The sequence below is a fragment of the Mustelus asterias genome, chromosome 19 (genome assembly GCF_964213995.1).
Source record: "Mustelus asterias chromosome 19, sMusAst1.hap1.1, whole genome shotgun sequence".
NCBI lineage: Eukaryota > Metazoa > Chordata > Chondrichthyes > Carcharhiniformes > Triakidae > Mustelus > Mustelus asterias.
The window spans coordinates 26,577,720-26,603,313 of record NC_135819.1 but is presented as its reverse complement, the minus strand read 5'-3'; the positions used below and the strand labels follow the sequence as shown (position 1 = coordinate 26,603,313).

Sequence of the window (25,594 nt, the reverse complement as noted above, 5' to 3'; positions counted from 1 at the left end):
CTTGCTGCTGTCTTCACTTTGCTGCAGTCTTCGCCTTGCTGCTGTCTTCACCTTGCTGCTGTCTTCACTTTGTTGCTGTCTTCACCTTGCTGCTGTCTTCACTTTGCTGCAGTCTTCACCTTGCTGCTGTCTTCACCTTGCTGCTGTCTTCACCTTGCTGCTGTCTTCACTTTGCTGCAGTCTTCACCTTGCTGCTGTCTTCGCCTTGCTGCTGTCTTCACCTTGTTGCTGTCTTCACCTTGCTGCTGTCTTCACCTTGCTGCTGTCTTCACCTTGCTGCTGTCTTCACCTTGCTGCTGTCTTCACTTTGCTGCAGTCTTCACCTTGCTGCTGTCTTCGCCTTGTTGCTGTCTTCACTTTGCTGCAGTCTTCACCTTGCTGCTGTCTTCGCCTTGTTGCTGTCTTCACTTTGCTGCAGTCTTCACCTTGCTGCTGTCTTCACCTTGTTGCTGTCTTCACTTTGCTGCAGTCTTCACCTTGCTGCTGTCTTCGCCTTGTTGCTGTCTTCACTTTGCTGCAGTCTTCACCTTGCTGCAGTCTTCACTTTGCTGCTGTCTTCACCTTGCTGCTGTCTTCACCTTGTTGCTGTCTTCACCTTGCTGCTGTCTTCGCCTTGCTGCAGTCTTCACTTTGCTGCTGTCTTCACCTTGCTGCTGTCTTCACCTTGTTGCTGTCTTCACCTTGCTGCTGTCTTCGCCTTGCTGCTGTCTTCACCTTGCTGCAGTCTTCACTTTGCTGCTGTCTTCACCTTGCTGCTGTCTTCACCTTGCTGCTGTCTTCACTTTGCTGCTGTCTTCACCTTGCTGCTGTCTTCGCCTTGCTGCAGTCTTCACCTTGCTGCAGTCTTCACTTTGCTGCTGTCTTCACTTTGCTGCTGTCTTCACCTTGCTGCTGTCTTCACCTTGCTGCTGTCTTCACCTTGCTGCTGTCTTCACCTTGCTGCTGTCTTCACCTTGCTGCTGTCTTCGCCTTGCTGCAGTCTTCACTTTGCTGCTGTCTTCACCTTGCTGCTGTCTTCACCTTGCTGCTGTCTTCACTTTGCTGCTGTCTTCACCTTGCTGCTGTCTTCACCTTGCTGCTGTCTTCACCTTGCTGCTGTCTTCACCTTGCTGCTGTCTTCACTTTGCTGCAGTCTTCACCTTGTTGCTGTCTTCACCTTGTTGCTGTCTTCACCTTGCTGCTGTCTTCACCTTGCTGCTGTCTTCACTTTGCTGCTGTCTTCACTTTGCTGCTGTCTTCACTTTGCTGCTGTCTTCACCTTGTTGCTGTCTTCACCTTGCTGCTGTCTTCACCTTGCTGCTGTCTTCACTTTGCTGCTGTCTTCACCTTGCTGCTGTCTTCACCTTGTTGCTGTCTTCACCTTGCTGCTGTCTTCACTTTGCTGCTGTCTTCACCTTGCTGCTGTCTTCACCTTGCTGCTGTCTTCACTTTGCTGCTGTCTTCACCTTGTTGCTGTCTTCACCTTGCTGCAGTCTTCACCTTGTTGCTGTCTTCACCTTGTTGCTGTCTTCACCTTGCTGCTGTCTTCACCTTGCTGCTGTCTTCACCTTGCTGCTGTCTTCACTTTGCTGCTGTCTTCACCTTGCTGCAGTCTTCACCTTGCTGCAGTCTTCACTTTGCTGCTGTCTTCACCTTGTTGCTGTCTTCACCTTGTTGCTGTCTTCACTTTGCTGCTGTCTTCACCTTGTTGCTGTCTTCACTTTGCTGCTGTCTTCGCCTTGCTGCTGTCTTCACCTTGTTGCTGTCTTCACCTTGTTGCTGTCTTCACCTTGCTGCTGTCTTCGCCTTGCTGGTGTCTTCACCTTGCTGCTGTCTTCGCCTTGCTGCTGTCTTCACTTTGCTGCTGTCTTCACCTTGCTGCTGTCTTCACCTTGTTGCTGTCTTCACCTTGCTGGTGTCTTCACCTTGCTGCTGTCTTCGCCTTGCTGCTGTCTTCACTTTGCTGCTGTCTTCACCTTGCTGCTGTCTTCGCCTTGCTGCTGTCTTCACCTTGCTGCTGTCTTCACCTTGTTGCTGTCTTCACTTTGCTGCTGTCTTCACCTTGCTGCTGTCTTCACCTTGCTGCTGTCTTCACCTTGCTGCTGTCTTCACTTTGCTGCTGTCTTCACCTTGTTGCTGTCTTCACTTTGCTGCTGTCTTCACCTTGCTGCTGTCTTCACCTTGTTGCTGTCTTCACCTTGCTGCTGTCTTCGCCTTGCTGCTGTCTTCACCTTGCTGCTGTCTTCACCTTGCTGCTGTCTTCACCTTGTTGCTGTCTTCACCTTGCTGCTGTCTTCACTTTGCTGCTGTCTTCACTTTGCTGCTGTCTTCACCTTGCTGCTGTCTTCGCCTTGCTGCTGTCTTCACCTTGCTGCTGTCTTCACCTTGCTGCTGTCTTCACCTTGTTGCTGTCTTCACCTTGCTGCTGTCTTCACTTTGCTGCTGTCTTCACTTTGCTGCTGTCTTCGCCTTGCTGCTGTCTTCACTTTGCTGGTGTCTTCACCTTGTTGCTGTCTTCACCTTGTTGCTGTCTTCACCTTGCTGCTGTCTTCGCCTTGCTGGTGTCTTCACCTTGCTGCTGTCTTCGCCTTGCTGCTGTCTTCACTTTGCTGCTGTCTTCACCTTGCTGCTGTCTTCACCTTGTTGCTGTCTTCACTTTGCTGCTGTCTTCACCTTGTTGCTGTCTTCACCTTGTTGCTGTCTTCACTTTGCTGCTGTCTTCACTTTGCTGCTGTCTTCACTTTGCTGCTGTCTTCACTTTGCTGGTGTCTTCACCTTGTTGCTGTCTTCACCTTGTTGCTGTCTTCACCTTGCTGCTGTCTTCGCCTTGCTGGTGTCTTCACCTTGCTGCTGTCTTCGCCTTGCTGCTGTCTTCACTTTGCTGCTGTCTTCACCTTGCTGCTGTCTTCACCTTGTTGCTGTCTTCACCTTGCTGGTGTCTTCACCTTGCTGCTGTCTTCGCCTTGCTGCTGTCTTCACTTTGCTGCTGTCTTCACCTTGCTGCTGTCTTCACCTTGCTGCTGTCTTCACCTTGTTGCTGTCTTCACTTTGCTGCTGTCTTCACCTTGCTGCTGTCTTCACCTTGCTGCTGTCTTCACTTTGCTGCTGTCTTCACCTTGCTGCTGTCTTCACCTTGTTGCTGTCTTCACTTTGCTGCTGTCTTCACCTTGCTGCTGTCTTCACCTTGTTGCTGTCTTCGCCTTGCTGCTGTCTTCACCTTGCTGCTGTCTTCACCTTGCTGCTGTCTTCACCTTGTTGCTGTCTTCACCTTGCTGCTGTCTTCACTTTGCTGCTGTCTTCACTTTGCTGCTGTCTTCACTTTGCTGCTGTCTTCACCTTGTTGCTGTCTTCACCTTGCTGCTGTCTTCACTTTGCTGCTGTCTTCACTTTGCTGCTGTCTTCACCTTGTTGCTGTCTTCACCTTGCTGCTGTCTTCACTTTGCTGCTGTCTTCACCTTGTTGCTGTCTTCACCTTGCTGCTGTCTTGACTTTGCTGCTGTCTTCACTTTGCTGCTGTCTTCGCCTTGTTGCTGTCTTCACTTTGCTGCTGTCTTCACCTTGTTGCTGTCTTCACCTTGTTGCTGTCTTCACCTTGCTGCTGTCTTCACCTTGCTGCTGTCTTCACCTTGCTGCTGTCTTCACTTTGCTGCTGTCTTCACCTTGTTGCTGTCTTCACTTTGCTGCTCTCTTCACTTTGCTGCTGTCTTCACTTTGCTGCAGTCTTCGCCTTGCTGCTGTCTTCACCTTGTTGCTGTCTTCCCTTTGCTGCTGTCTTCACTTTGCTGCTGTCTTCACTTTGCTGCAGTCTTCGCCTTGCTGCTGTCTTCACTTTGCTGCTGTCTTCACTTTGCTGCTGTCTTCACCTTGTTGCTGTCTTCACCTTGCTGCTGTCTTCACCTTGCTGCTGTCTTCACTTTGCTGCTGTCTTCACTTTGCTGCTGTCTTCGCCTTGCTGCTGTCTTCACCTTGTTGCTGTCTTCACCTTGTTGCTGTCTTCGCCTTGCTGCTGTCTTCACCTTGTTGCTGTCTTCACCTTGTTGCTGTCTTCACCTTGCTGCTGTCTTCACCTTGCTGCTGTCTTCACCTTGTTGCTGTCTTCACTTTGCTGCTGTCTTCACCTTGCTGCTGTCTTCACCTTGTTGCTGTCTTCACTTTGCTGCTGTCTTCACCTTGTTGCTGTCTTCACTTTGCTGCTGTCTTCACTTTGCTGCTGTCTTCACTTTGCTGCTGTCTTCACCTTGTTGCTGTCTTCACCTTGTTGCTGTCTTCACCTTGCTGCTGTCTTCACCTTGCTGCTGTCTTCACCTTGTTGCTGTCTTCACTTTGCTGCTGTCTTCACCTTGCTGCTGTCTTCACCTTGTTGCTGTCTTCACCTTGTTGCTGTCTTCACTTTGCTGCTGTCTTCACTTTGCTGGTGTCTTCACCTTGCTGCTGTCTTCGCCTTGCTGCTGTCTTCACTTTGCTGGTGTCTTCACCTTGCTGCTGTCTTCGCCTTGCTGGTGTCTTCACCTTGCTGCTGTCTTCGCCTTGCTGCTGTCTTCACTTTGCTGCTGTCTTCACCTTGCTGCTGTCTTCACCTTGTTGCTGTCTTCACCTTGCTGCTGTCTTCACCTTGTTGCTGTCTTCACCTTGCTGCTGTCTTCACCTTGTTGCTGTCTTCACTTTGCTGCTGTCTTCACCTTGCTGCTGTCTTCACTTTGCTGCTGTCTTCACCTTGCTGCTGTCTTCACCTTGTTGCTGTCTTCACTTTGCTGCTGTCTTCACCTTGCTGCTGTCTTCACTTTGCTGCTGTCTTCACTTTGCTGCTGTCTTCACCTTGCTGCTGTCTTCACTTTGCTGCTGTCTTCACCTTGCTGCTGTCTTCGCCTTGTTGCTGTCTTCACTTTGCTGCTGTCTTCACCTTGCTGCTGTCTTCACCTTGTTGCTGTCTTCACTTTGCTGCTGTCTTCACCTTGCTGCTGTCTTCACCTTGCTGCTGTCTTCACCTTGTTGCTGTCTTCACTTTGCTGCTGTCTTCACCTTGCTGCTGTCTTCACCTTGTTGCTGTCTTCACTTTGCTGCTGTCTTCACCTTGTTGCTGTCTTCACTTTGCTGCTGTCTTCACATTGCTGCTGTCTTCACTTTGCTGCTGTCTTCACCTTGCTGCTGTCTTCACTTTGCTGCTGTCTTCACTTTGCTGCTGTCTTCACCTTGTTGCTGTCTTCACCTTGTTGCTGTCTTCACCTTGCTGCTGTCTTCACCTTGCTGCTGTCTTCACCTTGTTGCTGTCTTCACTTTGCTGCTGTCTTCACTTTGCTGCTGTCTTCACCTTGCTGCTGTCTTCACCTTGTTGCTGTCTTCACCTTGTTGCTGTCTTCACTTTGCTGCTGTCTTCACTTTGCTGGTGTCTTCACCTTGCTGCTGTCTTCGCCTTGCTGCTGTCTTCACTTTGCTGGTGTCTTCACCTTGCTGCTGTCTTCGCCTTGCTGGTGTCTTCACCTTGCTGCTGTCTTCGCCTTGCTGCTGTCTTCACTTTGCTGCTGTCTTCACCTTGCTGCTGTCTTCACCTTGTTGCTGTCTTCACCTTGCTGCTGTCTTCACCTTGCTGCTGTCTTCACCTTGCTGCTGTCTTCACCTTGTTGCTGTCTTCACCTTGCTGCTGTCTTCACCTTGTTGCTGTCTTCACTTTGCTGCTGTCTTCACCTTGCTGCTGTCTTCACTTTGCTGCTGTCTTCACCTTGCTGCTGTCTTCACCTTGTTGCTGTCTTCACTTTGCTGCTGTCTTCACCTTGCTGCTGTCTTCACTTTGCTGCTGTCTTCACTTTGCTGCTGTCTTCACCTTGCTGCTGTCTTCACTTTGCTGCTGTCTTCACCTTGCTGCTGTCTTCGCCTTGTTGCTGTCTTCACTTTGCTGCTGTCTTCACCTTGCTGCTGTCTTCACCTTGTTGCTGTCTTCACTTTGCTGCTGTCTTCACCTTGCTGCTGTCTTCACCTTGCTGCTGTCTTCACCTTGTTGCTGTCTTCACCTTGTTGCTGTCTTCACTTTGCTGCTGTCTTCACCTTGCTGCTGTCTTCGCCTTGTTGCTGTCTTCACCTTGTTGCTGTCTTCACCTTGTTGCTGTCTTCACTTTGCTGCTGTCTTCACCTTGTTGCTGTCTTCACCTTGCTGCTGTCTTCACCTTGCTGCTGTCTTCACTTTGCTGCTGTCTTCACCTTGCTGCTGTCTTCACCTTGCTGCTGTCTTCACTTTGCTGCTGTCTTCACCTTGCTTCTGTCTTCGCCTTGTTGCTGTCTTCACTTTGCTGCTGTCTTCACCTTGCTGCTGTCTTCACCTTGCTGCTGTCTTCACTTTGCTGCTGTCTTCACCTTGCTGCTGTCTTCACCTTGCTGCAGTCTTCACTTTGCTGCTGTCTTCACCTTGCTGCTGTCTTCGCCTTGTTGCTGTCTTCACCTTGCTGCTGTCTTCACCTTGCTGCTGTCTTCACCTTGCTGCTGTCTTCACTTTGCTGCTGTCTTCGCCTTGTTGTTGTCTTCACCTTGCTGCTGTCTTCACCTTGCTGCAGTCTTCACCTTGTTGCTGTCTTCACTTTGCTGCTGTCTTCACCTTGCTGCTGTCTTCGCCTTGCTGCTGTCTTCGCCTTGCTGCTGTCTTCACTTTGCTGCTGTCTTCACCTTGTTGCTGTCTTCACCTTGCTGCTGTCTTCACTTTGCTGCTGTCTTCACTTTGCTGCTGTCTTCACCTTGTTGCTGTCTTCACCTTGCTGCTGTCTTCACCTTGCTGCTGTCTTCACCTTGTTGCTGTCTTCACCTTGTTGCTGTCTTCTCCTTGCTGCTGTCTTCACCTTGCTGCTGTCTTCACCTTGTTGCTGTCTTCGCCTTGCTGCTGTCTTCACCTTGCTGCTGTCTTCACCTTGCTGCTGTCTTCACCTTGCTGCTGTCTTCACCTTGCTGCTGTCTTCGCCTTGCTGCTGTCTTCACCTTGTTGCTGTCTTCACCTTGCTGCTGTCTTCACCTTGTTGCTGTCTTCGCCTTGCTGCTGTCTTCACCTTGCTGCTGTCTTCACTTTGCTGCAGTCTTCACCTTGCTGCTGTCTTCACTTTGCTGCTGTCTTCGCCTTGCTGCTGTCTTCACTTTGCTGCAGTCTTCACCTTGCTGCTGTCTTCACCTTGTTGCTGTCTTCGCCTTGCTGCTGTCTTCGCCTTGCTGCTGTCTTCACCTTGCTGCAGTCTTCACCTTGCTGCTGTCTTCACCTTGTTGCTGTCTTCGCCTTGCTGCTGTCTTCGCCTTGCTGCTGTCTTCACCTTGCTGCTGTCTTCACTTTGTTGCTGTCTTCGCCTTGCTGCTGTCTTCACTTTGCTGCTGTCTTCACCTTGCTGCTGTCTTCACTTTGCTGCTGTCTTCACCTTGCTGCAGTCTTCACCTTGCTGCTGTCTTCACTTTGCTGCAGTCTTCACCTTGCTGCTGTCCTCACCTTGCTTTTGTCTTCACTTTGCTGCTGTCTTCACTTTGCTGCTGTCTTCGCCTTGCTGCTGTCTTCACCTTGCTGCTGTCTTCACCTTGCTGCTGTCTTCACCTTGCTGGTGTCTTTACGATTTCCCCATTAGGCTACAAATCAAAAGGATTAAAGGAATGCCAGCTTTCTATCTAAAACTAGAACATAAGGAGGCCGGAGTCAGGCTTCAGATGTACAAGTCCCTGGTTGGTCCACATCTGTAGAGATGTGAGGAGCTGTTCTGGGCACCGCACCTTGGGGAGGATATATTGGACGGATTGCAGTATAGATTTACTAGAATGATCCCTGGATTGCAAGGGTTAAAGCTATGAGGAGCACGGAGAAGGAAATCTATTCCCTGGATGACAAGATGTTGAGAGGATAGAAGAGAAATGGTTTCTGCCAACTGGGGAGGCTTAGAACGAGCGGACATTGTCTGAAGATTAGAGTCAGACCTTTCAGGAGGGAAATTAGGAAACGTTTCTGTACACAACAGATGATAGAAGTTTGGAACACTCTTCTGCAAACCACAATTGATGCAAGATCAATGTTAATTTAAAAATATTGGTATATGTAATAAGGGCTCAGATCAGTCATTGGATGGTTGGAACTTCCCCTCCAACCCACTCACCATCCTGACTTGGAAATATATCCTTCACTGTCCCTGGGTCAAAATCCTGGACCTCCCTCTCTAACAGCACTGAGCATGTACCTACGCCTCAGGGACTGCAGCGGTTCAGGAAGGCAGCTCACCACCACCTTCTCAACGGCAATTAGGGATGGGCAATAAACGCTGGACTACCTAGCGACATCCACGTCCCTCGAATGAATAAAAAAAGATCATGATCAAAAGGACATGATCAAAAGGCCTCCTCCTGTCCCTGTGTTCCTTTGTTCTATTTAATATCCCACCCTTACTGGGAATCAAGGACAGGCACGGGACATTTAATATCCCACCCTAACCCTGGGAATCAAGGACAGACGCGAGACATTTAATATCCCACCCTAACCCTGGGACTGAGGACAGACACGGGACATTTAATATCCCACCCTAACCCTGGGAATCAAGGACAGACGCGAGACATTTAATATCCCACCCTAACCCTGGGACTGAGGACAGACGCGGGACATTTAATATCCCACCCTAACCCTGGGACTGAGGACAGACGCGGGACATTTAATATCCCACCCTAACCCTGGGACTGAGGACAGACGCGGGACATTTAATATCCCACCCTAACCCTGGGACTGAGGACAGACACGGGACATTTAATATCCCACCCTAACCCTGGGAATCAAGGACAGACACGGGACATTTAATATCCCACCCTAACCCTGGGACTGAGGACAGACACGGGACATTTAATATCCCACCCTAACCCTGGGAATCAAGGACAGGCACAGGACATTTAATATCCCACCCTAACCCTGTGACTGAGGACAGACACGGGACATTTAATATCCCACCCTAACCCTGGGACTGAGGACAGACGCGGGACATTTAATATCCCACCCTAACCCTGGGAATCAAGGACAGGCACGGGACATTTAATATCCCACCCTAACCCTGGGACTGAGGACAGACACGGGACATTTAATATCCCACCCTAACCCTGGGACTGAGGACAGACGCGGGACATTTAATATCCCACCCTAACCCTGGGAATCAAGGACAGGCACGGGACATTTAATATCCCACCCTAACCCTGGGAATCAAGGACAGGCACGGGACATTTAATATCCCACCCTTCCAGCATTGCAGGAACTCACAAAACTTTTTGCCTTACTGAGTTGACAGCTTTGTGTAGATTGCAGGGTGTTAAATGATGACTATTTACATTAGCGCAGTCTCTGTGACTCAGCTGGGGGTGTGATGCATATATTACATCTCTCCATTTGGCTCACTGAGGTGGGATCAGCCTCCAGCTATTTGGAAAAGTGGCACACACAGTGCTAACTGTAACCCAGGATTCAATCAGATTGGCTGAATGGTGAAGAGGCTGATTCTTACTCTAATTCATTGAAATGTACAGCGCAGAATGAGGCCATTCAGCCCATCCTATCTCTGCCTGTTCTTTGACAGTTATCCACTTTGATTTGATTTGATTTATTATTGTCACATGTATTAGTATACAGTGAAAAGTATTGTTTCTTGCACACTATTCAGACAAAGCATACCGTTCATAGAGAAGGAAAGGAGAGAGTGCAGAATGTAGTATAGAGAAAGATCAACTTAATGCAAGGTAAGTCCATTCAAAAGTCTGATGGCAGCAGGGAAGAAGCTGTTCTTGAGTCAGTTGGTACGTGACCTCAGACTTTTGTATCTTTTTCTTGAAGGAAAAAGATGGAAGAGAGAATGTCCGGGGTGCGTGGGGTCCTTAATTATGCCGGCTGCTTTGCTGAGGCAGCGGGAAGTGTAGACAGAGTCAATGGATGGGAGGCTGGTTTGCGTGATGGATTGGGCTACATTCATGACTTTTTGTAGTTTCTTGCGGTCTTGGGCAAAGCAGGAGCCATACCAAGCTGTGATACAACCAGAAAGAATAATTTCTACAGTGCAGTAAAAGTTGGTGAGAGTCGTAGCTGACATGCCACATTTCTTTAGTCTTCTGAGAAAGTAGAGGCATTGGTGGGCTTTCTTAACTATGGTGTCGGCATGGGGGGATCAGGGCAGGTTGTTGGTGATCTGGACACCTAAAAACTTGAAGCTCTCGACTTTTCTACTTCGTTCCCGTTGGTGTAGACAGGGGCATGTTCTCCTTTACGCTTCCTGAAGTCGATGACAATCTCCTTCGTTTTGTTGACATTGAGGGAGAGATTATTGTCCTTGCACCAGTTCACCAGATTCTCTATCTCATTCCTGTGCTCTGAGGGCTCTGTAGTTCCTTTTTAAAAAGCTATCTCATTGCTCCCTGATCTCTGACCCCTTTTTAGACTCTGATTGGAGAATGTGAAACTGGAGATTCTGTAGCATTACCACCACTGACGGCTGATTGGATCCTTCTGTCCTGGACACTCTGCGTGATGCTCAGTTCTTAGACTGTATCCACCCTCTGGTATCTGTCAGTGTGTCAGTGCTACATCTAAACACGTTCCAGAGTGTGCATGGTGCTCTGAGGCATGGTATCCCAACCTCTCTTGACACAGAGGGTGGAACTTTCCACCAGCCAGATTTTCCGCTCCTGCTGAAGTCAATAGATTTTTAACTGGCTCACCGTATTTTCCAGCCCCACCTCCTGTAGTGACAGGGCCATAAAATGCAGCCCAGGCCATCCAACATAGGACTGACAGTCGTAGATCATCAGCTACCTCATATATTTGCATATCCCATCTGTTAAGCCCTTATCCCACACCTCACCCAAGTATGCGATCCGACTTTTCAACAGTAACATCATATTTGTCTTTAGCTATTTATGTTGTATTTCTGTAACTTCCTTTTTGCAACTACTGATTCCACTCCACTGCCCACACAGTCATAGTGAAGCGAGGGGGAGAGTGGGATTAGACTGGGTGGGATATTAAATGGTGCGGGGAGTAAGGGGGAGACAGGGATTAGACCGGGTGGGATATTAAATGGTGCGGGGAGTGAGGGGGAGAGTGGGATTAGACTGGGTGGGATATTAAAGGGTGCGGGGAATGAGGGGGAGAGTGGGTTCAGACTGGGTGGGATATTAAATGGTGCGGGGAGTGAGGGGGAGAGTGGGATTAGACTGGGTGGGATATTAAATGGTGCGGGGAGTGAGGGGAGACTGGGATTAGACTGGGTGGGATATTAAATGGTGCGGGGAGTGAGGGGGAGAGTGGGATTAGACTGGGTGGGATATTAAAGGGTGCGGGGAGTGAGGAGAGACTGGGATTAGACTGGGTGGGATATTAAAGGGTGTGGGGAGTGAGGGGGAGAGTGGGATTAGACTGGGTGGGATATTAAAGGGTGTGGGGAGTGAGGGGGAGAGTGGGATTTGACTGGGTGGGATATTAAAGGGTGTGGGGAGTGAGGGGGAGAGTGGGGTTAGACTGGGTGGGATATTAAAGGGTGTGGGGAGTGAGGGGGAGACTGGGATCAGATTGGGTGGGATATTAAAGGGTGCGGGGAGTGAGGGGGAGAGTGGGATCAGACTGGGTGGGATATTAAAGGGTGCGGGGAGTGAGGGGGAGACTGGGATCAGACTGGGTGGGATATTAAAGGGTGCGGGGAGTAAGGAGGAGACTGGGATCAGACTGGGTGGGATATTAAAGGGTGCGGGGAGTCAGCGGGAGAGTGGGTTAGACTGGGTGGGATATTAAAGGGTGCGGGGAGTGAGGGGGAGAGTGGGATCAGACTGGGTGGGATATTAAAGGGTGCGGGGAGTGAGGGGGAGAGTGGGATCAGACTGGGTGGGATATTAAAGGGTGCGGGGAGTGAGGGGGAGAGTGGGATCAGACTGGGTGGGATATTAAAGGGTGCGGGGAGTCAGCGGGAGAGTGGGTTAGACTGGGTGGGATATTAAAGGGTGCAGACCCACCTCCAGGACCAGGCTCATGCTTTTGTGATTGAGCTGCCTGGATTCGGTGATGGAATCTGTGCCTGGGTCACTGATCCTGGGACTGGAACTATCTCAAGCTCAGAAACTGTGTCAGGCTGCTTTCTGGAACCTACCATGGGACACATACAGATAAACATCACAGTATCTATAGAAAGCATGCCCGTCTGAGCTCCTGTTCAGCTCGATAAGCCAGTGCTGTTAACTGGGAGCCCCTCCACAGCCGCTGCCTGACTTGCTGACTGTTTCAGCGTTCACTGATTAATGTGCTCACTAACCTGTTATCTCCAGATTCTACCAAACTCTTCAAAGGAGAACATATATCACACCCACCTCCTACCTCGAACTGATTAAAATATTTAAAAACCTGTTGGAAAGGAAAAGACTTGAATTGTTGACCAATAAGAACAGATACACGGTCGGACTGGAAAAGTTGGATTTTGCAGCATCTCAGGTAAGTTTTTGTGAAATGTATTTCGATGTTTCCTGGATCCCGAACCCCACCCCACCCATCCCTGTAACCTTGTGCATTTACCATGGCTAATCCCGCTAACCCGCACATCTTTGGACTGTGAGAGGAAACTGGAGCACCCGGAGGCAACCCACACAGACAGGGGAAGAATGTGCAAACTCCACACAGACAGTCCCAAGCTGGGAATTGAACCCAGGTCCCTGGCGCTGTGAGGCAGCAGTGTTAACCACTGTGCCACCGTGCCGCCCCGGGTCCCTGGCACTGTGAAACAGCAGTGTTAACCACTGTGCCGCCGTGCCACCCCGGGTCCCTGGCACTGTGAGACAGCAGTGGTAACCACTGTGCCACCGTGCCGCTCCGGGTCCCTGGCACTGTGAGACAGCAGTGTTAACCACTGTGCCGCCGTGCCACCCCGGGTCCCTGGCGCTGTGAGACAGCAGTGGTAACCACTGTGCCACCGTGCCGCTCCGGGTCCCTGGCACTGTGAGACAGCAGTGTTAACCACTGTGCCGCCGTGCCACCCCGGGTCCCTGGCACTGTGACACAGCAGTGTTAACCACTGTGCCACCGTGTCTAGCGTATTTGTTTGGTTATTTGTGAAGAGTACAGATGTGATTGATTTGTAATCACTATTTCCCAGCTCTGTTGAAGAGCTGTAGCCATATCTATGTTTAAGATATATCTACTGAAGCCAATGAGAAATTCATTCACGATAGGGGAGTGTTTATAATCGAAGAGTTCGAAGGACAATGTCTTACCCAGTGACAGCTATGGGGCTCCGAGCTGTTCAGGACTGTCAGCAGGATGTTAAAGCTGAAGGCTCAGACATCCCTCAAATTGAGCAGGTGAAGAATATCAGTAAAAGTTGCATTTAATGTCCAATCACAATGAAATGTCTCAAAGTGCTGTGTGAGGCATTATCCTGAGGTGCACAGACTGTGAAATGTCAGCAGAGTTGACAGCATTTTCCCTCTCAGTGAAGCTGCCAGGTTTCCTGCGGCTGGGATATCGAGCCAGCCAGAGTTAAAGCCCATAAATAGCAGCGAGATAAACGGCCAGTCACTTCACTTGCTTCATGTAAATTTCAGATCCTGTTGTATCTTTATCAGGATGAATGATTCCAGTCCAGATATTGGGAACTTTTCAAACTGAGACATTAAGGATTGGACAGAGGAAGAGTTGCTTTTAGTTCTCAGGCTAATCATAGCTTCATTTGAATTTAAATCAACTTGTTCATTCATGTCTAACCTCAGGAATCAACTATTGCAGTGCACTCCCTGGCTGGTCTCTCAAATTCAGTAATCTTGAGGTCAACCAAAACTCTGCTGCCTGTATGTTAGCTCACGGCAAGTTCTGTTCCCCGATCACCTGTGCTCACTGACCTACACTGACCTCACTGACCTCACTGACCTACACTGACCTCACTGACCTCACTGACCTACACTGACCTCACTGACCTACACAGACCTCACTGACCTCACTGACCTACACTGACCTACACTGACCTACACTGACCTCACTGACCTCACTGACCTACACTGACCTCACTGACCTACACTGACCTCACTGACCTCACTGACCTACACTGACCTCACTGACCTCACTGACCTACACTGACCTTACTGACCCACACTGACCTCACTGACCTCACTGACCTCACTGACCTACACTGACCTCACTGACCTCACTGACCTACACTGACCTACACTGACCTACACTGACCTCACTGACCTCACTGACCTACACTGACCTCACTGACCTCACTGACCTCACTGACCTACACTGACCTCACTGACCTACACTGACCTACACTGACCTCACTGACCTCACTGACCTACACTGACCTCACTGACCTACACTGACCTCACTGACCTCACTGACCTCACTGACCTACACTGACCTCACTGACCTCACTGACCTACACTGACCTCACTGACCTACACTGACCTCACTGACCTACACTGACCTCACTGACCTACACTGACCTCACTGACCTCACTGACCTCACTGACCTACACTGACCTCACTGACCTACACTGACCTACACTGACCTCACTGACCTACACTGACCTCACTGACCTACACTGACCTCATTGACCTCACTGACCTACACTGACCTCACTGACCTACACTGACCTCACTGACCTCACTGACCTACACTGACCTACACTGACCTACACTGACCTCACTGACCTACACTGACCTCACTGACCTACACTGACCTCACTGACTTACACTGACCTCACTGACCTACACTGACCTCACTGACCTACACTGACCTCACTGACCTACACTGACCTCACTGACCTCACTGACCTCACTGACCTACACTGACCTCACTGACCTCACTGACCTACACTGACCTCACTGATCTCACTGACCTCACTGACCTCACTGACCTACACTGACCTACACTGACCTCACTGATCTCACTGACCTCACTGACCTACACTGACCTCACTGACCTACACTGACCTCACTGACCTACACTGACCTCACTGACTTACACTGACCTCACTGACCTACACTGATGTCCGGTTAACCAATGCCTCTGTTTGAAAATGTTCACCCTCATTTCCGAATCCCTCTCTTGCCTCGGTCACTCCCTATCTCTGTCATCTCCCCCAAGCCCACAATCCTCTGTGATATCCTTTCCTCCAGTTCTGGCTTTTCCTGCATCTCCAATTACAGTCACTCCACCATCAATAGTTGTGATTTCAGTGCCTGGTCCCAGGCTCTGGAATTCCCTCTGTAAATCTCTCTGCCTCACTACCTCACTTTCCTCCTTTAAGACATTTTTAAAAACCTACCTCTTTATGATCAGGTTTTTGGTCACCTGACCTAATGGGCCAGATTTTCACAGACATCTTTAAAAACAGTAGATGGGATGTGATTCCAGGTTCTCTGTTCCCAGTGCCCCCTTCTCCCAACCCCCATTTGCACTCGGGCTGGAGAAGCCTAAGGGCAGCAAACCTGCAGGGGAAGGCACCCCCTGCTCCCCAAACTTTCCGTGCTGTTGAGTCAGCTTCTGGATGACTCACACGAGTCATGGTTCATGGTTTGAATTTGGAATTCTTTTGAAAGATAACTTCAACACGTCGTAACAATGTCCCATGCCAACCCATGACCCCCACTTACCCTCAAGGCCCATCCATGCCAACACATGTCAGCCCATGCACTCCACCGATCCCCAATGCTCCCATATCTTCCTGGCATTTCCATGCTCATTCCCACAGGAAACATTTGGACCTCATTTGTCTGGGAGAACAGATTTCCATTAGTTTGTTGAAACAGCTGCACACAAGGAATAACATTGACAGTTTTTGTTGTTGGATCGAGTTTGTCGGGGATCAATGTTTATTTACACAAGATTGAGGTATCAAGTGCTTATAGTTTTTGTTATTCTTACTTTAAAGATCTGGTTGATTGACACTTTATAGGGTTGTAGTAACATTATTTTTTTAAAGTGTGTTGTGAAGAAGAGTTTTTTAAGCTTTTACATACATGCTATTTTACTACATTGTGCACACTGTATACTGGGTGAATTGGCCATCACAGTGTTGGCATGGAGGTTATGAGGGACCATTAGGGGTGGCTGGGGGGGCATAGGTTAGCATGATTGAGTTTTGAAGAGATGACAAAGATAATTGATGAGGGAAGAGCTGTGGATGTAGTTTATATGAACTTTAGTAAGGCATTTGACAAGGTCCCACATGGCAGACTGGTACAAAAACTAAAATCATATGGGATTCGGGGTGGGCTGGCTCGATCGATACAGAACTTGCTTGGTTATAGAATACAGAGTAGCGGTGGATGGGTGTTTTTTAGAATGGAGATCTGTAACTAGTGGTGTTCTGCAGAGACTTATGTTGTTTGTCGTATAAATAAATGATCTGGAGGAAGAAGTGGGTGGGCTGATTAGTAAGTTTGTGAATAACACGAAGCTTGGTGGAGTTGCTATTAGTGCTGGGATTGTCAGGGGATACAACAGGATATGGATACATTGGAGACTTGGGCACAGAAATGGCAGATGAAGTTTAAGCCGAACAAATGCAAGATGGTGCATTTTGGAGGATCAAATTTAGGTGTGAATTATACGGTAAATGGCAGAAACCTTAAGAACATTAACATACAGAGAGGGGGATTGGGATGTGAAGGTCCACAGTTCCCAAACATGAGTCATAGAGGTTTATAGCATGGAAACAGGCCCTTCGGCCCAATTTGTCCATGCCGCCCAGTTTTTACCATTAAGCTAGTCCCAATTGCCCGCATTTGGCCCATAACCCTCTCTACCCATCTTACCCATGTAACTGTCTAAATGCTTTTTAAAAGACAAAATTGTACCCGCCTCTACTACTACCTCTGGCAGCTTGTTCCAGACACTTACCACCCTCTGAGCGAAAAAATTGCCCCTCTGGATCCTTTTGTATCTCTCCCCTCTCACCTTAAACCTATGCCCTCTAGTTTTAGACACCCCTACCTTTGGGAAAAGATGTTGACTATCTACCTTATCTGTGCCCCTCGTTATTTTACAGACCTCTATAAGATCACCCTTCAGCCTCCTACGCTCCAGGGTAATAAAGTCGCAGTTGGAGTGGCACGGTGGCACAGTGGTTAGCATTTCTGCCTCACAGGGAGAGAACCAGGGTCCCAGGTTCAATTCCGGCCTCGGGTCACTGTCTGTGTGGAGTTTGCAAGTTCTCCCTGTGTCTGCGTGGGTTTCCTCCGGGTACTCCAGTTTCTTTCCACAGTCCAAGGATGTGCAGGTTAAGTTGATTGGCCATGCTCAATTGACCCTTAGTGTCAGGGGGATTAGTAGGGTAAATGCGTGGGGTTACCAGAATAGGGCCTGGGTAGGATTATGGTCGGTATAGACTCGATGGACTGAATGACCCCCTTCTGTACTGTAGGGATTCTATGATTCTATCCAGCCTCTCCTCACAACTCAAACCATCAAGTCCCAGTAGCATCCTAGTAAATCTTTTCTGCACTCTTTCTAGTTTAATAAGATTCTTTCTATAATAAGGTGACCAGAACTGTACACAGTATTCCAAGTGTGGCCTTATTAATGTCTTGTATAACTTCAACAAGATGTCCCAACTCCTGTATTCAATGTTCTGACCGATGAAACCAAGCATGCCGAATGCCTTCTTCACCACCCTGTCCACCTGTGACTCCACTTTCAAGGAGCAATGAACCTGTACCCCGAGATCTCTTTGTTCTGTAACTCTCCCCAACACCCTACCATTAACTGAGTAAGTCCTGCCCTTGTTCAAACTACCAAAATGCATCACCTCACATTTATCGAAATTAGACTTCATCTGCCATTCATCAGCCCACTGGCCCAATTGATCAAGATCCCGTCGCAATCCTAGATAACCTTCTTCACTGTCCACTATGCCACCAATCTTGGTGTCATCTGCAAACTTACTAACCATGCCCCCTATATTCTCATCCAAATCATTAATATAAATGACAAATAACAGTGGACCCACCACTGGTCGCAGGCCTCCAGTTTGAAAAGCAACCCTCTACAACCATCCTCTATCTTCTGTCATCAAGCCAATTTTGTATCCATTTGGATACCTCACCCTGGATCCCATGAGATTTAACCTTATGCAACAACCTCCATGTGGTACCTTGTCAAAGGCCAAAGTCCATGTAAACAACATCAACTGCACTGCTCTCATCTACCTTCTTGGTTACCACTTCAAAAAAACTCAATCAAGTTTGTGAGACATGATTTTCCACTCACAAAGCCATGCTGACTGTCCCTAATCAGTCCTTGGGTCTCTAAATGCCTGTAGATCCTGTCTCTCAAAATACCTTCTAACAAGTTACCCACTACAGATGAGAGGCTCACCGGCCTATAGTTCCCTGCAGTCCTCCTTAAACAAAGATGTGGAGTTGCTGGTGTTGGACAATAAGTAGTCTCACTATACCAGGTTAAAGTCCAACAGGTTTATTTGGTAGCACGAGCTTTCGGAGCGCTACTCCTTCATCTGGTGTTGTGAAACTACTTACTGCTCCTTAAGCAAAGACACAACATTTGCTACCCATCAATCTTCAGGAACCTCAACTGTGACTGTTGATGATTCAAATATCTCTGCTAGGGGACCCGCAATTTCCTCCCTTGCCTCCCACAGTGTCTTGGGATACACTTCATCAGGTCCCGGGATTTATCTGTCTTGATGCGCTTTAAGACTTCCAGCACCTCCTCCTCTGTAATATGTACACTCCTCAAGACATCACTATTTATTTCCCCAAGTTCCCTAAAATTCATTTCTTTCTCAACAGTAAATACTGATGAGAAATATTCATTTAGGATCTCACCCATCTCTTGTGGATCCGCACATAGATGACCTTGTTGATCCTTAAGAGGCCCTACTCTCTCCCTAGTTACTCTTTTGCCCTTTATGTACTTGTAGAAGCTCTTTGGATTCTCCTTTGCCTTATCTGCCAAAGCATGTCCCCTTTTTGTCCTCCTGGTTTCTTTCTTAACGCTACTCTACAACAATAATTACAATGCCAAGAGAGAAAAGAAAAACTACTTACCAGTCACCAGCCAATCACTTACCTGTTGGCTGTGACGTCACTGTTAATTTCTTTCTACCTCTCACTGGCCCTCGAGTCTCCCTCGCAGGTCTGCCTCTCTGCTCCTCCCTAGGATGAGCATCTGGCCAAGGTGATTAAGAAGGCACATGGTATGTTTGTCTTCATCGGCTGGGGCACTGAGTACAAGAGTTGGCAAATCATATTGCAGCTATATAAAACCTTGGTTAGGCTGCATTTGGAGTATTGCATGTAGTTCTGGTCACCACACTACCAGAAGGATGTGGAAGCTTTGGAGAGAGTGCAAAGAAGCTTCACCAGGATGTTGCCCGGTCTCGAGGGTGTTGCTATGAGGAGAGGTTGAATAAACGCGGATTGTTTTCACTGGAAAGACGGAGGCTGAGGGGGGATCTGATGGAGGTCTACAAAATTATGAGAGGCACAGACAGGGTTTTTCCCAGAGTGGAAATGTCAATTACAAGGGGCACAGGTTCAAGGCGAGAGGGGGAAAGTTTAAGGGAGATGTGCAGGGCAAGTTATTCACACACAGAGTGGTGGGTGCCTGAGGAGGTGGTGGAAGCAGGTACATTAGCAGCATTCAAGAGGCATCTGGATAGGTCCATGAACAGGGAGGAATAGAGGGCAGAAGGCTTTGTTTTATAGCTTAGTTAGGGCATCATGATTAACACGGGCTTGGAGGGCCGGAGGGCCTGTTCCTGTGCTGTACCTCTCTTTGTTCTTTGTTGGGGCGTGGAGAGCAGGTGTGCTGAGGGATTATGATGGGTGAGGGCTGGAGGGCCTAACCTTTATAAACACAGCTGGATATGTCCCAAAGATGGGCCTTTTAACTGACCCAGCGCTGCACTCGCCAGTACCTGTGGCTACCTCTGACCCACATCCGGGCGCAGGGGGCCTGACTCCAGCAAGCACCATCACCCCGGAGCAAATATTGAACCATTTGAGGCACTCTCTCCTCATCGGAAACATTTCCCAACTCCGATTGCCTGCTTTGAAGATGGAAATCCATCCTATATCTACTCACGTGGCTCAGTGTTACGCTGTTTCCCAGTGCTCCTGTGGAAGGTGCTATATTAATACAAATTGTTGTTGTATCTTAGTGCTGCTCTGTTATAAACAATGCAGAATTTTCAGTATTGCTAATTACTGAAAGTACTGAATTATAACTCGTGGTAAAGTGCCTTGTTTATACTGTGAAACAATGAGATTGGTGGATGGATCAGTCCCTACTCTCCCATTGGTGGATGAGTGGATCAGCTTCTTCTCCCATTGGTGGATGGATGGATCAACCCCTCCCCCCACATTCTGTCAATATTTGGGTTTATTTTCGTGTGTTAACTGAAGGTTCTACCTCAATTTTATACAAAGATTCAAAATGCAGTGGAGTGAGTTTACATCCTCAGCATCTGGACAATAACCTGATGGAATGGACTTCCAGCCTGTACAGGAATTTAAGCAGAAAATGCTGGAAATATTCAGCAGGTTAGGCAGCATCTGTGGAGAAAGAAACAGAGTGACCGGGCAGAACATTGCGCTCTTCCCTTTGGCAAGTGTGCTGGTGGGGGGCATTGAATCAGGCTGGAGGGTGGTGAGTGTGGAGCCTGCCCTGCTCCCACCTCCACCATAATCCTTCCCATCCCACCCCCAATTCAGGCTCTTAAGTTGCCAGTTAAAGGCCATGTAAGGAGCTTATCTCCCCACCAATGGTATTTTTAAAATTGTCTTTAACAGAATAGACAAGATGGGAACATGACGAGAAAATCATAGCATCATAAGAACTAGGATCAGGAGCGGGTTATTCAGCCCCTCGCGCTTGCTCTGCCATTTAATACGGTCATGGCTGATCTCATCTTGGCCTCAATTCCACTTTCCTGCCCGTTCACCATAGCCCTTCAAACCCTTACTCATATTTACTTACTGACCCGGCATCCAGCGCACTCTGGGGTAGTGAATTCCACAGACTGATGACCCTTTGGGAGAAGTAATTTTTCCTCATCTCTGTTTTAAATCTTCTACCCCTTATTGTAAAACTATGATCTCTTGTCCCACAAGAGGAAACATCCTCTACATGTCTACTTTGTTACTTATTACCTTGCACACCTCAATTAGATCCTCTTTCATTCTTCTAAACGCCAGGGAGTATTGGCCTAAACTGCCCAATCTCTCTTCGTAAATCAAACTCCTCATCTCAGGAATCATCTATTGAACCTCCTCTGAACTGCCTCCAATGCTACTAAACCCCTCCTCAACTAATAGGACCAAAATTGTACACAATGTTCTAAGAAACCTTGGCGTGTTTTCTTGCAGACCTCCAGGGAGGAGCCCCCACTCAAAGGCTCTCAGTACCTGATCAAGGGACTAGACATCAGGAAAAGGGAGGGGGTGCCTGCTGAGTGTCACGCCTGTGCCCATCCTGCCAACTGCCCACAGTCCTACCCCGCCACCCCAATTCTGTGACCACCTTTCTGCCAAGACTGATTTGTGCCTGGATCCCTCTGTGACCTGTGACTTCAGATGGGTGTCATACCGACAGTCACCACCACCTCACAGTTGGTGCTGCTGAGTGCTGGAAAGCTGCCAGTCTCTGATTGGCTGCCAGTTATCAGTGGGCGGGACATCCACTCCTCGGGTCCTTGATCCTGGGCGGTGGCCTTGTGCCTTGTGTTGGCTCGTCAAGCAATGTGACGGGGCTTCCCTAAAAGAAACGCCGCAGGGACTCACTGGCTCTTTAGCCAGTGGACAAGACTTCCACCACCTCCACAAGATTCCACCCCCGCCCCCCGAAGCGGTGCCCTGTTATCAGATGGAAGATCATGGCCTGAAATGTTAACTCTTTCTCTCTCCACAGATGCTGTCCGGGTACTTCCAGCATTTTCTGCTTTTATTTCAGATTTCCAGCATTCACAGTATTTCACCTTTGCCACAGGGATCCGGTCAGGTTCCCATCTCATTCAGTTGAATGGAAGGGAGATCTGACAGGATCTATGACGGGCAGTGGATCCATTGGGTATGATTCCTCTCCATGGCGGTTACGAAGAAGTTTGATCTCACGCAGATTGTGTTGCAATCCAGGTGCCTGATGTTCCTTTATTGTGTCCAATCAGATTGAAATAATGCAGCAGGAGCTGACAGACCTCAAGCCTTTGTTAATGGAGCAAGATCGGGAGACCGAGGAGCTGCTGAGGGTCATTGCCAATGAGACGCTGGAGGTCGAAATTGTGAAGAGGGTTGTGGAAGCAGACGAGGCAACAGCGAATAAAGCTGCTCAGGAAGCACGGTCGATTAAGGTAAATGGGTTCAGATTCCATGGTAAAAGGCAAGGACATGCAGCCGATACCAGAGCACTCTTCAAGCACATCCCATCAGCCGACAGCTCTGGGAGAGGTCAGTCCAGGCCACCCCGGCTGGCCTTGGTAATGATTAGACTACAATGCACCTGCACTTCACACTAACATTACAACAACAGCTGCAAACCTTTGCTAAATATAAACATCTAATAAAATATTATAAATGACTAGGATTCTGGTAAATATATTTTTAGATTCCTACATTCCTTGAGCAGGTATAGAAGTGTGGTTATGACGGATGACGGATTCGATGGTCTGTGTAGCCATCAGGTGAGTTGTCTTTCTGGTGTCAGAGTGGGAAACAAACGGAAAAAGGTGCCACACAGCAGGTTAATACACAAGGTAAGATCGCATGGAGTTTGGGGTAATTTATTAGCTTGGATAGAAGACTGGCTAACTGACAGAATAAGAAGTCTCACAACACCAGGTTAAAGTCCAACAGGTCTATTTGGTAACACAAGCTTTCGGAGCGCTGCTCCTTCATCAGGTGAGCAGGAGTTCTGTTCTCAAACAGGGCATATAAAGACACAAACTCAATTTACAAAATAATGTTTGGAATGAGAGTCTTTACAGGTAATCAAGTCTTAAAGGTACAGACAATGTGAGTGGAGAGAGCGTTAAGCACAGGCTAAAGAGATGTAAATTGTCTCCAGACAAGAAAGTTAGTGAGATTTTGCAAGCCCAGGCAAGTCGTGGGGATTACAGATAGTGTGACATGAACCCAGGATCCCGGTTGAGGCCATCCTCATGTGTGCGGAACTTGGCTATCAGTTTCTGCTCAGTGATTCTGCTTTGTCGTGTGTCATGAAGGCCGCCTTGGAGAACGCTTACCCAGAGATCAGAGGCCGAATGCCTGTGACCGCTAAAGTGTTCCCCAACAGAAAGAGAACAGTCTTGCCTGGTGATTGTCGAGCGGTGTTCATTCATCCGTTGTCATAGCGTCTGCATGGTTTCCCCAATGTACCATGCCTCGGGACATCCTTTCCTGCAGCGTGTCAGGTAGACAACATTGGCCGAGTTGCAAGAGTATGTACCGTGTACCTGGTGGATGGTGTTCTCACGTGAGATGATGGCATCCGTGTCGATGATCCGGCATGTCTTGCAGAGGATGTTGTGGCAGGGTTGTGTGGTGTCGTGGTCACTGTTCTCCTGAAGGCTGGGTAGTTTGCTGCAGACAATGGTCTGTTTGAGGTTGTGCGGTTGTTTGAAGGCAAGAAGTGGTAGGTGGGGATGGCCTTGGCAAGATGTTCGTCTTCATCAATGACATGTTGAAGGCTCCGGAGAAGATGTCGTAGCTTCTCCGTTCTGGGGAAGTACTGGACGACGAAGGGTACTCTGTCCACCGTGTCCCGTGTTTGTCTTCTGAGGAGGTCTGTGCGGTTTTTCACTGTGGCACGTTGGAACTGTCGATCGATGAGTCGAGCACCATATCCTGTTCTTATGAGGGCATCTTTCAGCGTCTGGACGTGTCTGTTGCGATCCTCCTCATCAGATCCTGTGTATACGGAGGGCTTGTCTGTAGGGGACGTGTTTAGAGTGGAAGCTGGAGAAGTGGAGCATCGTGAGGTTATCCGTGGGCTTGCGGTATAGTGAGGTGCTGAGATGACCGTCCTTAATGGAGATGCGTATGTCCAAGAATGCAACCGATTCCGGAGAGTAGTCCATGGTGAGTCTGATGGTGGGATGGAACTTGCTGATGTCATCATATAGTTGTTTCAGTGATTGTTCACCATGAGTCCAAAGGAAGAAAATGTCATCGATGTATCTAGTGTATAGCATCGGTTGAAGGTCCTGTGCAATGAAGAAGTCTTGTTCGAACTTGTGCATGAAGATGTCATTGATGTAGACTAACATCTCACCAAGGCCATCCCCACACCCCCACTTCTTGCCTTCAAACAACCACGCAACCTCAAACAGACCATTGTCCGCAGCAAACTACCCAGCCTTCAGGAGAACAGTGACCACGACACCACACAACCCTGCCACAGCAACCTCTGCAAGACGTGCCGGATCATCGACACGGATGCCATCATCTCACGCGAGAACACCATCCACCAGGTACACGGTACCTACTCTTGCAACTCGGCCAACGTTGTCTACCTGTTACGCTGCAGGAAAGGATGTCCCGAGGCATGGTACATTGGGGAGACCATGCAGACGCTATGACAACGGATGAATGAAAACCGCTCGACAATCACCAGGCAAAAGTGTTCTCTTCCTGTTGGGGAACACTTCAGCGGTCACGGGCATTCGGCCTCTGATCTTCAGGTAAGCGTTCTCCAAGGCGGCCTTCACGACATACGACGACGCAGAATCACTGAGCAGAAACTGAGAGCCAAGTTCCGCATATATGAGGATGGCCTCAACCGGGATCTTGGGTTCATGTCACACTATCTGTAACCCCCACGACTTGCCTGGGCTTGCAAAATCTCACTAACTGTCCTGGCTGGAGACAATACACATCTCTTTAACCTGTTCTCTCCACTCACATTGTCTGTACCTTTAAGACTTGATTGCCTGTTAAGACTCGCATTCCAATCATTATTCTGTAAATTGAGTTTGTGTCTTTATATGCTCTGTTTGTGAACAGAACTCCCACTCACCTGACGAAGGAGCAGCGCTCCAAAAGCTAGTGGCTTTTGCTACCAAATAAACCTGTTGGACTTTAACCTGGTGTTGTGAGACTTCTTACTGTGTTTACCCCAGTCCAACACCAGCATCTCCACATCATAACTGACAGAAGGCAGAGAGTTGGGATAAATGGGTATTTTTCTGGTTGGCAAGGTGTAACTAGTGGATCCCCAACTATTTACAGCTGATCTTAATGACTTGGATACAGGGATAGGAGATACCATAGCCAAATTTGCAGATGCCACTAAAATAGCAAGTTGCAATGAGGAAATAAGAAATTTACCGATGGATATAGATAGGTTAGGTGAGTGGGCTAAGATATGGCAGATGCAGTTTAACGTGGATAAATGTAAGGTTATCCATTTTGGTCGGAAAAATAGAATGGCACCCTGGGGTGTTTCGGTGCAGAGCGATCTGGGTGTCCTCATGCATGAGTCACAGAAAACTGGTATGGAAATAGAGCAGATAACAAGGAAAGTGAAGGGAATTTTGGCATTTTTAGCCAAAAGAGTAGAATATAAAATTAAGCAAGTGTTGCTACAATTATGTAAGGCATTGGTGAGATTGCACCTGGAGTACAGTTTGAGTCCCTTTATTTGAGGAA

The 25,594-nt window shown here is 48.5% G+C and overlaps 1 protein-coding gene across 1 annotated transcript in view; it reads left to right on the top strand.

Annotated features, from left to right (window-relative positions):
* LOC144507660 (dynein axonemal heavy chain 3-like) overlaps positions 1–25,594 on the top strand; it is a 459,789-nt gene that overhangs the window by 337,266 nt on the left and 96,929 nt on the right. Inside the window, exons 39-40 of the mRNA XM_078234817.1 lie at positions 12,262–12,424; positions 22,117–22,299. Coding sequence (XP_078090943.1) covers positions 12,262–12,424; positions 22,117–22,299 — 346 coding nt within the window. The remainder of the gene's footprint in view (positions 1–12,261; positions 12,425–22,116; positions 22,300–25,594) is intronic.